This window comes from Paralichthys olivaceus, chromosome 6, assembly GCF_024713975.1.
Source record: "Paralichthys olivaceus isolate ysfri-2021 chromosome 6, ASM2471397v2, whole genome shotgun sequence".
Classification (NCBI taxonomy): domain Eukaryota; kingdom Metazoa; phylum Chordata; class Actinopteri; order Pleuronectiformes; family Paralichthyidae; genus Paralichthys; species Paralichthys olivaceus.
The window spans coordinates 15330605-15344099 of NC_091098.1; the positions used below are offsets into that span (position 1 = coordinate 15330605).

At 43.2% G+C, this 13495-nt stretch overlaps 1 protein-coding gene across 4 annotated transcripts in view; it reads right to left on the reverse strand.

Moving 5' to 3' along the window:
* Window positions 1–13495, reverse strand: part of arhgef25a (Rho guanine nucleotide exchange factor (GEF) 25a) — a 43607-nt gene that overhangs the window by 12009 nt on the left and 18103 nt on the right. For all 4 annotated transcript variants that reach the window (XM_020089486.2, XM_069527115.1, XM_020089488.2 and 1 more), the window contains 2 exons: window positions 1453–1760; window positions 971–1081 (listed from right to left, as the gene is read on the reverse strand). In XM_020089486.2, the coding sequence (XP_019945045.2) occupies window positions 971–1081; window positions 1453–1760 (419 nt within the window). The remainder of the gene's footprint in view (window positions 1–970; window positions 1082–1452; window positions 1761–13495) is intronic.

Here is a 13495-nt window from a genome sequence, read left to right on the forward strand (position 1 = left end):
GAGACAGAAACCACATCTTGGAGGTGACTGACCTACATAATTCAATTTCTCTCTCTCTCTCTCTCAATGCAAGAGATTGGCAGTGGAAACAAAACAGTGTTGACCTCATCCCCCCCATGATGTAATCGAATAATGGCTTTTGATGTGTTGTTGAGACTGAAATTAGGATTTAAGCGCACCGGTGTCTAACAGGAGACACTCCAAAGCGCTCGAAGGCTCAGATATCATTATTGTTTTATATTGACAGGACTCAGGCTCTGCTGATTCATACAATATTGTGGCTGCTCGAGCGAATCCCGGTCTCTGCCTCGCCTTCACCTCACAGACAAAAAGGAACCCTCTGACTGGAGACAGGTCTTTGCCATGAGCGACTGACTCAGAGAGGTTGATGGAAAAATGAAAGCGTATGTGCGCACACAGTATTGTTTTTCACTTCACAGAAGCGGAGTCATCTCTCATCTTCTCTGCCATTTCGTGCTATTTCCTATTTATCTCCGGGCATGTCCTTTTGTAACATTTTGAACGTGAGTCATGCATCAAACGGGCCACTGTCAAACTCTACCCTCTGGTTCTCGGCTGCATTGATCTGCTCAGAGAGCGCCTTGGATTCATTTGGACTCTGTTACGTGTGTGCTACAGTACGTCCATTGTGTGTGTGCGTGTGTGTGTGTGTGTGTTTGTGTGTGTGGTTACAGAGCAGAGATCTCCTGTGTGCTTGTTTGAGTTGATAGTTGAGCTCGGCCAGCAGCAGTACACTTAGTCATTTCCAGATCAGGCTGGGGGACCATGGATACAAAGAGAACTGATGTCATTGCCCTGCCAGGCTGGGTCCTCACAGAGAAAACATTTCTACATTACTCCTCTCACAGACAGTAAAATGTTAATTAAAATAAAAACTTGAAACCATTAGATGGTGACTGATACAACAGGTTAAAGTGTGTTAGTTCTATAGTATATCATGTGGACAGACCTGAGTGTTTGGCAGTGATGTGCAGCCAATAAGTGAGTCAGTTATGTAGCTGGGGGACTGCAGTGTAGCGGGTGACAGGTCCTCAGGGCTTGCAAGGCCATCTTTCCACTCCTGCAACACACACATATGCATATATACGTCCACGGTGTCAGAATAACACAATATCAACATGATGCAAAATATCTGGAGCACACTCATGCATTCAGGCAACAGAAACACACTCAAACAGGAAGCTGCAGAACATGAAAAGAGAGCACATGAGTCACAGAACATGGGTTCCTGCAGGCTGAGCCAGTAATGCTGCTTTTATTTAATATCATTTCCAACTGCCATCAAACCTGTGTCTCTGCTGATATTCGTAAACTACCCTGTGTTTATTTTGCCTTTTTACTTCAGAACCATACAGCACAAAGTGCATGTGACCAAGAACAAAATCAAAAAGAATGCATCATCATTACAACTTCAGATATGACTTCACTCACCAGTTCTCTGTGGGTGACAGGCAAGATGGTGAAGGTCTCATCAGGCCTCGGGGGGCTGCCAAGATCCTGGCTGTGGCTCTGGGATGGAAGAGACGGAGGTTTCCCCTCTAGTTTGCGGACCTGGCGCTCTCCTTTGGCAGTGGCCCCGGCGCTGAGTTTGCGGACGGGATTCGTGAGCCACTTCTTCAGGGTGCTCACAGAGCGTCTGGAGCCCGGGGAGCTGGGAGCTGAGCTGCCTGAAGCCTGGGGGGGCAGGGACGCCACAGAGGTGGAGATGCTGCCCTCACTGCCTGCTGCTGAGTACGAGTCTGGAGGGAAGCGAAAGAGAGAGAAAAAGAGAATTAGTAGAAGCAGTAGACACTCAAAATAATGGTTTAATGGGTCAAAGCGCATATTCTTCAAATTCAAACTTCAGTTGATGAATATTTTAATCTTTGGACGAAAACAATAATGAAAATATGAAAATATGAATTGACCATTCATTCAGAACAGCAGTGTTGGTCAGTGAGAGGTGATGGAGCACTGACGGCACAAGACGAGTCAACTCACCAGGAGAGAAGTAAAGAGAGTAATCAAAACAAAGTGTGGATATATAAATAGCCCTCCTCCTCAAACACAGCTGTGCAGCTGTGAGCTCCACTATAATAGACACACTGTTCTGTTTATGTCAGACAGACCTTTTTTTTTTCTTTCATATTTGAGCCGTGCGTCCAATCACATGACCAGTGCGCGCTCTGATGCGAGGCAGACAGCTGAGGTCAGGATGTGAAAAATACTCCGTTGCAGATCGACTGCTGCTACATTGTGATGTCAGGAGGACATGGGAAGTGAGCTGAGGGGGGGTACTGAGACCGGACATCCACTTTAATCCTGTGTAGGGAAGGTCTTTGCTTGGGACTGTTTGTTTTTTCTGTCTTGTCCTCCATTCCCATCCTGCCTGCCGCCCTTCCTCCTGCCTCCTTCAGTCCCGAGATAGCGCTTCCTCTGAGCTGCATGTCTGGAGTGTTTTATCTGCTGTGTGCAAACGCAGGTCAGTCATGCCTCCCCTCCATCTTCTTGCCCTAGACCCGACCTCTGACCCCTGATCACCACTCTCCTACAGATGGAAAAACACTCTCCTCTGCTAAGACTCACTGCCTTGGTGGATTTTCACTAAAACGCAGCAGTGATTTCACAGCAATTCTCTGAGTTCTCACAGATGGTGGAAAAACTAAATAACTTGCCTTTGGTTTTGCAAAAATGCACTTTCCAGAAAGCTTTTATTAAGTCTGTGAATTTGTTTATAAGAAGAAAACACTGACCTCATTTCTGGGCTCCTTATGTGAGCCATCGAGGAAGATCTTATCACAGTAATGCCCAGACTGCAGGAGGCACACTAACACAGCATGGCCCATTTTGAGTCCTGACTTCAAAGACAAAATAAATTCACAATCCTCCTCCCGTGTTCATACTTAGAAGATTGAGCTTTTCCAAACTTTCTTCATTTGATTCAACGCACTGATCAATGCAAATGAACTGTGTAAAAATGGCCCCTGCACAAACATAAGTCACAATGTTTGAGAGAGGGTTAACCTCAGAGCATAAATCTCATGTTCATGAGTCCACCGCTCACAGATTTGGATAAAATATGTATTTTGTGGATTCATAGTACAAACAAAAACCCTGTAAATCGTCTGTTCATCGCCACCACAGACATTCCCTCAGTAATCTTTCTCCGGCATGTCGCATCATACATTTTACAGGCATCATGCATGCATGTGTCTGATCCCAGGGTGGCCAATTTCCCCATCCGCCTCTCCACCACCAACCCACCCCCATCCACATGAAAGACTGGAGACTGTAAGGAGATCTGGCAAGTTGGGGGGGGGGGGGGGGGGGGGGGGGGCAGAGAGAAGCGATGAGGAACAGAGAGGGGTACAAAGAAGGGAGACGGCTAAACCCTGCGGGGAATAGACAGAAATTTAAACAAACACTGGATGGGTCCACAGACCGTGAGACGACATAGCAAAGAAACAGCAGTCTCAGTTCAAGCCCTTTGCTCTTTTGAAATGTCGGAGCTGTAGAATGCAACTGGAAATCAAAAAGCATCTGAAAGCCATTGCATTTACGACCAGTGATGTAAAAAAGCCTGAGGCAACGCCTGCACTGTCTCCTAAGGGGTCCTCAGTTAGAGAGAAAGGAGAGGATGTAAAAAAGATTCTGAGCACATGTGATATGTGTGCAACCCCCCGTCCTCAGATTCTCTGACCTCTAACAAGGTCCAGACCCAGGGGTTTGTGTTTCCTTTAGTGTTCCCTGCTCAGGTTTGAGTCAGGCCAGGATTTAAGGAGGTCACAGTGCAGAGACACAGCCAGTAACTCTGTTCCTAACCATCTCCAGACATCAGCTGAGATAGCTGATCAACAAAAAAAAGAGACGCTGACACCCTCTCTGTGTCTAGAAGCAATTAAATATGAGCAGAGACAGCAGTGCAGCTTCATGATTTCTAACTCTGTGTCAGAATGACACAGTGGCTCCGTCAAATGTACAGATTTACACATGCAGTGTGTACATAATTTACTGATTTTATAATGAGGATAGTTACATCAGCATCTGTCACCATGGCAACCTGGCAGCTCTCATGTCGGATCGTTGTGTATTCATGGGTCGGTTTCCCTGTTGACCCACAGAACTTAAATCTCTGTATTGTTATAAAACCTTACGCAAGTGATTACAGCGACATATATATAACAGACCAGTTTTTTCAGAGTGACAGCAAGGGAAAAGCACAAGGGGAGGTGATGAGCGAAACCTCAGAGCAACTCTGCTCCCCCACACACCACAAGATGAGAGGAGTTGATAGCATTTCACACCTACACCACGGAAATCTTCGTTTCGCTGTGTGCTGATAGAGCCTTGTGACATTCATCTCCATAATGGCACTGAGAAGAAACGGTTCCCCCGGCTGTTTTTGTTAATGCGATTGGTTAGTGTGGTTGTGATCATTAACAGTTGAAGGTGCAGTAACAGGATCAGTGGGGATCAGTGACCAGCTCATGGCTGCTGGGGTGGATGAGTGGGTTCTGCTCAGAAGATGTTTCAGACTTTATCTTGATGTTCATTCAAAATATTGTATTGCAAAAGGGCAATGAAAGGTTTAATTCAGGCCGTCATTGGTTCAATAATCACCTTGGCCAAAGACATTATGTTTTCGTCAGCATTTGTCTGTTAGTCAGCAGGATTATGTAAAAACTGCTGGACAGGTCACCATGAAACTTGGTGGACAGATGTGGAATGTGTCAGGGAAAAAAATCCATCTTTTTTCTCCTTCGTTAACATTGAGCACTTTTCAACATTTCTGTTGATTTCACAAAGAATAAGTAAAAATCTGACATGTTTGGGGGACTGATATTTATGACTGTTTGCACTTTGGTGCAAATCCAAATAAAAATCCAGATCCATTTAAACGTGGTTTCATAGGGGGACTGTTGGGCCCTGGTGGAGGTATATGTGCTCTCTGTCTGCTATTCTAGTTCATGATATGATTAGATTACAGACGATCGGATCATCTTTTTTGTTCCTGTTGTTGTATAATTTGCAACTTCTTTTGTAGTAAATCAAGCTTTTGAAATGAAGGGCAGCAAGTAACTATTAATTATCTTGATTAAGTTGTCATCAACTCATCACTTATAAAATTGCGAAAAATGTCCCAGAAAGTCCCAAATAAATCTATTTATATGAAAGAAGCAGAAGATCATCACATCTGAGATGCAGGAAGCATCAAAACAAATATTTTCCTTTGACAGCAATTCCAATATAGTTTTCTTAAGATTGACGCATCAACTCATCACCTGATATCTGCAGCTCTATATCATTTGATTTCCCTGTTTTTCATGGAGTTCACGGAGTAAAGTTTTGAATTTGACTGCACTAAATTTAATTATCCAGTAATCTGTGACACAGTGCACAGTCATGTGGAAAAGGAAGTTGCCTGATTCTCTCCTGAAGGTCACAGAGGTTCAACTTCCTGACGAATTATGCTTGAAGCAGAAAACTGGAGCGAATATAAGGTAGAATCTCGGAGGTGAGGCAGGAGTTTGTGAGTGGATGGATGTGTTGGTCCCCCCGTAGAAGTTTGGTCTGGCTTCCTTTTATTGATCAGCGGATAAGTGAGAGCTGCTGAGCTGACTAAAAGCGTTGGCTGTAATGGAGCAAACTTGTTCACAGCCGCTCCACTCTGGATCCCTCTGTCAATCCTGCAGTCTCTCGGGACACATACACACACACTTGCAATGGCACATGCACATTTTCTCCTGGGCTGCTGTCCAGATGGGTTGCCACAGACTGTTCACCTGTGTTCCAGGCCTCCAGTGTCACCCATCTGTCAGAGCAAACAACGCACAGCACATCAGAAGCACGCAACCTGCTGGTCACCACAGTGCCAAACCTGTCAAACGTCCAGCTGAGTCTGAGAGACTGTCGGACTTGTCCATCAATGCAGGCAGCCTTGATGATAACAACCCTGAGGGGGCCTGAGAGTGTGACGGTTGACCCACAGGCACCAGACGCCCACCTGCATCGTTGCTAACAACTCTTACCTTCTCTATTCTCTCGGTGGTTCATTGCCCTTCTACCTTATATGCTCTTCAGCCCCGGCTCTACTTGAATATTACATTTCACCCACTCAGAGGAAATGGACACTCTTCCCATCAACCAGCAGGACCTGGGCAGCACTCAGGCACTCAGATGTGCAGACTGAAAGACCTGGGAGACAATGAGGCACTTAGTACCTGAAACATATGACCGGAAACCCTCTGAATGTCCTCTCATGAACCTTTATAGGAATATTTTAAGATAATCTTAATCTTTAAATCATAAAGATTACATTAGATTAGATTAGATTTTAAAGATTACAACATAATATTTAAAATCTCCTTTTATTCTTTTGAGCTGAACAAACTCTCTTTAGAGCTTTTTAAACTCCTGACATTTTGTCTTATATCTTACTATTTTCTCTCATTATACTTCATCTTATCGGCCACAAACCAGATGTATTGGACTGCGTCTCATTATTAAATCCTGGTCTTGGCTGTTCTCTCTCCTCCTGTCCTCCCTCTTCCTCTCTGATTGTCTCCTCTTAAACTCTGCCACCTTCTTTTTCACTCTAACCCTCTCTCTCCCTCTGCATTGTTCTCTACACTGCAGCTTTGTTTTTGAGACTCTGACTGCAGGTCCGGCCTCGGGATCAGGACACGCAGCGCTCCCTGCTCTGATGCAGTGCCCTGCTCTGCTCCAGGGGCTGCTGAGATCAGCACAAGCTCGACATGCAAAACCAAACTGGCCAAGAAACTGCTGCACACCACAGGGATGGAAATGTATTGCTGTTTAAAAAAAATCTAAAATAGGTCAAAATAGGTTTGAAATATATATATTACATCATTTTTGTAGCAGTAGGATTACATTATTTAGTGGGTGATATAACCTTGAGATATTATTGACTATAACTTCACTCTTTAAAGATGGCATTTAAAAAACTATAGTCCTGCCTTGGACCCACCATCGGGAGTTTGCCTATTTATCACCTTTTTCACCCCCTGATGAATTTACATCTAGCAAAAGAAAAAAGTAATAGAAAAACCTCTCCTCTCCTCTCCTCTCCTCTCCTCTCCTCTCCTCTTGACAGTTCACAGTTTAAGCAACTGAGCCCACTGCCTGAATAATCCTCAGCAATTATCGAGCCAACGAATCTTCATTGAATATGAACTTGTATTTTAATGAACAGCGTAATGAGGGAGAGGGATACAAGATGGGTAGATGGACCTGAGAGCTGGGATTTATTCATGATTTTAAAGTGAGCAATAAATTAAGGTAAAGCAGGAGGAAGGCAGACAAATGGCAGCCAGATGGAAGCTGGAACCTAGAGCGAGAGCAGAGGAGAAGGAGGGAAGGAAGGCGAATCAGACACAAACTACCCTTTGAATATAAATAAATATTTAAATTAGAACTGTGCTTATTTCTTATCTTACGCATGGGCATATGCAACAGCAACAATGTGCATGTGTTGTGTCCTGTGCAATAACTTTGGCAGTGACACACTGCATTCACCGGAGATTTCCTGTCCTCCTACTGACCTAGACACACATGCACACGCATCCGTGGTTCCAGGAGCACTGTAGGAAATACGTAGTAGACAAGGGACATAAACAAGTCATCAGGGTGGGTCTCCCGCCGTCAGCCCTCGCTGCCCGACTCTGTGTGGCACGTTTTTCATCAGATTAAAGCATTAAAGCGAGGTCACTTACACAAAAACCCTGAATAGAGGATTCTGCCATTAATCCTATTGTCTGTGGAACAATGTGAAAGAGTTAATTCGCACACTTCTCCTGATGAAGGCTTATGGAACAGCCCTAAGTGATAGATCTAAAACTGCCCTTGTGCCGCTGACTGAAGGTCAAAATCAGGTCAACATGTGTGGAGATGCAGTTCAAGTGGTCAAGGTTGAGCATTTACATCACACTCACTGCTTTCCTGTTGAGAGACTTTGTTCCCACCATCCCAAATGAGGTTTCACTCATTCCTCCTGCATATACTGTGCATTTGAATTGTCAAAAGCAGTCCATCCGCATGAGTGGGCGGTGGCATCTCACCGCAGACACTGGTTTTTCCTCCAGTTGCTGCTGCTGCTGCTGCTGGCTCTTGACAATGTGAGACCGTGTATGTGGTTAGTGGCTCTGAAAACTCAGACATTCCTCCAGAACCATTCAGAGAGAGAGAGACCAGCCAAGTTGCAAGAATCATCAGCAGTTATTTCTCTTGGTGTAAAATCCCAGGAACCAAATGCATATTATATAAAAATATAAACACACATACTGATGGAGACACCGTTGAGTGCACCAGGATATTTCCTGTTGGCCTGAGGGTTGTTTTGGCCATTAACAGTCAACCTCACCAGGGCCAGTAAAAGTAAAAGTACCCCATTAACTTTTCTTCTTGAGAAAAATGAAGTAGCCTAATCTGTAATAAATATAATACTACTCCATCACTTACAATGCCTATTACATATTCCATTAAATACAGGAATAGTACAGACTCAGTCATATTAATAAAGAATGCTGCAGCTGATGCTAGTGAAAACCCTTTGCATTGTAACCTTCATCAATGAAGAATGAATGAATGAATATTGTTTGCGATGTTATATGATTCAAATATTAAACACATTCTGAAAGTGTAGTCCTATTTGATGATCAGGAACAAACAGGAGTGATTAAAATGTCAGAATATGATTTTGATTATGTTACAGTGCTGAGTATCACACACAAGTTCATTCCTTTGTAAAACAAACTTTCAGACTCAGTGGATGAGCCTAACACTGATATTACAGCTTGAATTAGTCCAGAAAAAAATATTTACTTTGCTTCTCTTGATCTGATAGAGATGTGGAACATGGAATTTTATCCAATAATACTAATGGACTGGATTTTATTCAGTTACTGTATTTATATAGTGCTTTTCCAGTCAACAACTGAAAGCACTTCACAATTTAGTCTCATTAACACACACATACAGCGCTTCTATACAAAACGCTTTCTCTATCAGACACCATTCACACACCTTCGGCGCATTTAGGGTTCAGTGTGTTGCCCAAGGACACTTCAGCATTACGACTGGAGGAACCACAGAACCTCTGATCGGTGGAAGACCAGCTTGAAAAAAGTGATGTGGAGCACTTGCATGACCTTACAGTAACTACATGAATTGGTGTGTGTGTGTGTGTGTGGGCCCAGATAATTATAGTGATGATCAACACTACTATTTCAGCCTCTTTAGCAGCAGGCAGCAAGCACTGTGTGATTATCTGGGCACTTACATATGCACACACACTCTTGCTCTCTCTAAAGGAAATTCAAAAATGAAAGCGAGAGAGAGAGAAAGACAGAGAGAGACTAACACTTGTGATGAGGGGTAAACAAAGCTGCCATTAAGCCAGAGGTGGCTGAGAACACAGAGCAAATTAAAAGCGATTGTGATTCCATATGGCAGCTGTGACAGTGCCAGTCAGGGGGCCTGCGAGGAGAGCTGGAGACAGAGCTGTGGTGCCTGCTGGGCCGTGGGGACATGGAGCCTCTCCTCCCGGCCCCCGTCTGCTCTGGTACTTTTAGCTCTGGGTTCTGTGCTCACGCTGTTTTTCACGCTGGCTGGTGCACAAGGTCACTTCTCTGAACCGCACGAAGCCAGGACTACTGTATACAATGAAACAACTCGGATGTGACCTGCGGGAAGGATTCGTTTGAAGCCTCTAGCAGGCAAATCGCTCAGAGGGTCGCGATACATGTCTTCCTCATCCCAGCTTTCAACACAGCCTGATATGTTGTGTATTTGAGTTGAGCAAAGGAGTTTCACATGTCAAAACCACAGAACTAAACAAAAAGCGAAGCACAATTCCTCATTCAGATGTGGCACGCTGTGTTGACCTGCGCATGTAAAGATGTGTTAGTACAGTGATTCTCAGTCAGACTTGATGGACTTTCCAGACACATATTCTCATTCCTTTCCATGACTCTCCACTTCTCCCCACTCTCATCGCCATAGCAACTAAACCCACAGGAGAGAGAATGAGGCACGGCCGCACAAAAGATATCAGCAAGACATGAAATCAACCTACACATGTGGGCACACACGCATTAACTCACATTGCACATAAGGACACACACAGGCACATATGTTCACAAACACACACACTAATAATTTGCATAGATTTGCATGAATATTTCCGTGTGTACAGTAACACTCCACTAAATGTGTGGCATGCCTTCTGGTTATTTGCAAAACAATGATGTGAACACAAATGATGCTTTTGAAAAGCTAATTCCAAATTCAAGAAAACCATCTGCACCTGTCAGCTTTTGTCTATTTCAGTTCCAAATCCTGCATTTGTAGCCAGAGCTCTCCATATGGTAATTAATTAGGTGGCTGACTAATGAATGCTAAAGCTTAGAAATCCATTCGTGTTACAGAAAGTCCTGGGGATGGTCCACCTGTGATCCATCCACAGATTGAACAGTGCTGACGACCTGGAGGATACATCAGATCTAGAGAGCTTAAAATATAAGGATGATACTGAAGCAAAGCAATAGAAAAAGTATTAATGTTGCAGTCTGAGTTTTCCTCTTTTTGTCAGTCGGTGTCATTCAGTGCAGACCCACATCTCTGTATTCTGAGATAGCCTTGGGGCAATGTTGCTGAATAAGTTCTTTTAAAATGTTCATAGCTGAGGTAATGTTTAACTGCTATCTGAAGACAAGCAGCTGAACAAAAATAGAATAAAACTGATTGCAAAGATGTTTATTACATAGTTGAACAGGGATGATGTTGATAGGGAACATGAAGAGAGAGAACATGCTGCTCATTAACTTTGAATGTGGTTATGCGTTGCCGAACTGCATTGTGGTTCTGTCGTGTCACGTTGCTCATGCCAAGTAGTTCAACTTTGAATGTGGCAACAGAGGCACCAACCAATGACATGGTGTTTAAACAAACACTTGAGAACAGGTGGGGGGGGGTGATAGTAAACAGATTATTTGAAGATTAGAATGATATTTGGTATCACGTTTTTCTTTAAGGATTATCGGGGGTGTTTGGTTTGATTCGCTGTAGGGCCCTTCTAGGTCCCTTTTTGCCTGAGGCCTCCGAAGTCCTTTTAAACACTGTTAACTGTAGTGGTAAAGACATTTGCTGTAATGCTAGGCTGCGTGCTCCATCTGAGCTGTGTCTGGTAACTATCAATAGTAGCTACTGATAACTGAAAATCAATGTCATCTGCTGACGAATAAGGAGAAAACAGATCAATTGTTGGTTTGCTAACATTGTTGTGGAGCAGGCAGTGACAGGGGGAAAAGGTTTATTGAGAGCTTCAGGGTCCTCTCCGATGTTTTCTTTTATCTTTTTTCTTACTTTATCGTTGAATTCCCCAGCAAAGTTTTATCACATAACACATTTTTTGTTGAAGTGAACAGAGCTAAAAGGCTATAGGTCAACAGGGTTTGTTAGTTGTGTTTCATACCAAGAAGTCACTATGATTTACTTATACTTAACTGATTAACCATGACTTTGTTCAACTGTCATCACAGAGATGAACAAGAGACGTAATCTAGGTCAGAAGTCAACACGGCAACAATGCTCCATACTGATCTTCTATTTTTAGACAGTGGAACCAAAGCTGTTAGAGCTATCTTTAACATAAACTGTACAACTAACAAACTGGTGGAGGCTTATGTCCACTGTCTGAACTGAAGATTTGATTAAGAATGCAACCTTTCCCAGACGCAACAGTTGTTCTCAGGGTCGACTAACAGAGATCAGCAAACTCACTTCATCAGCACAACTTTACATTGACCTCAATATTGTCACTTTCCATTGTTTGCTTTGCTTAGAGCAGTGTTTTGGAAAGTTTCTCAGCAGAGGCGTTTATCAAGAATTCTCTGAGGAGGATCGCTGAGGAGACAATCCAGAATCAGAGACTAGTCTGAAGGGGCGTCGTTGTAGGAAACCTGTTACTGAGGCCTATGGTGAGCATGCTCCAGTCTGACTGGATGAAAAGAGATGTAGTAAAAAGCACTGGTGGAGTATTCCAAAGTACATTGAGCACTTTTTTCATGTGTCTGTACATAAGTAGGTTTATTTTCTGCTACTTCTCACTTTTACTCCACTACATAAATAAATAAATTTTTATACAATTTCACAATGCATTATGTACATGAGTTAACTAAATAAGCTTATTTTCATCTGTTGTCCCTTGTCAGTTTTACAAGGAAACCTAAAATAAAATGACTATCTAATACAAATATATAGCATGCCGTTATCAAAATTAATTAAAAGAATATGGCCAATTATTGGTAAAAAGATGGAAAACCCATGATTAAACACTATGCCTAGGCAAATAACCCATAATTAAAATACATAGTAGAGATACTATACAAAGGCAAAGATACAAATGTATCTAAATCACATAAGATAAAGTGGAACGTGGAACATGGAACATGGTTTTATATATAAAGTCATCAATAACGAGAGGGGAATTGGTCCATTGCCCAATCAGAGTGGGCAGGTTACATTGGTCTCCGCCTCCTGCAGCAGCAGCACTCACTCATAACAATGAAGTTGAACGTTGCGTTAGGAAATAAACTACATTTGGCAGGTACTTTTAATACATTAAGTATATTAAAAAGCAAGTACTTACCTACTTTTACTAGAGTAGAAAATTTAATGCAGTACTTTTACTTTGACTAGTGATTCTAAGTTTCCACTACCGCAGTCAACACATTTTGCACTCCACTCAATTGCACCTCATTACAGCAGCATTAGAGCTTTTTGATTGAATATAATGAGGAGTGAGTGGGACACTAAGACTCATATCTAAGCTTCAGTGTGGTAAGAACATGTGTAACAGATACCCCTAAAGACCACAGACGTAAAAAGACCCATATGGCCTGAAAGCGGGGGTAGAATCGTAGGGGGAAGTGGCTCCTCTCCCCCTCTGCACTGTTGGAGAATTCTTTCTAAACAAGGTATGGAATGCACTCCTGTGTTTCATAATTTGTTCCCTCATTCTTCTCCTCTGCACATTTACAAACAGAGGCCTAAGCAAGAGAAAGAAAAAAGAGAGAGGAAGAAGTGCACTGGAGCCCTGGAAATATGTCAGGGCAAGGCCATTTAGTGAAGCAAAAAGAAAAGGAGAATGAACTGTGAGGAAAGGGGAGATGGTGAAAATGGTGAAAAGGGGAGAAGATATAATTAATAACTGGCTGACTGGCTGTTTGCCGACCAGTCTGAGAGACAGAGAGAGAGAGAGAGAGAAGTTGGAGACGAACTAAGGGAAGAGGAGGTGAGAGAGAGAAAATGAGAATGCCCCAGGAATGATTTTTAATGCTCCACTTGGTGTTCACATTCCAAAGCCAGCAAATCATGCAACATTCAGCCCGAAATTCAGACCGGCTGATTTCTTCATCCAGCCGGGAGACTGGGAGCACTGGGTCGCTGTATGAGCGCACTCGTCCCCTCTCGCTCC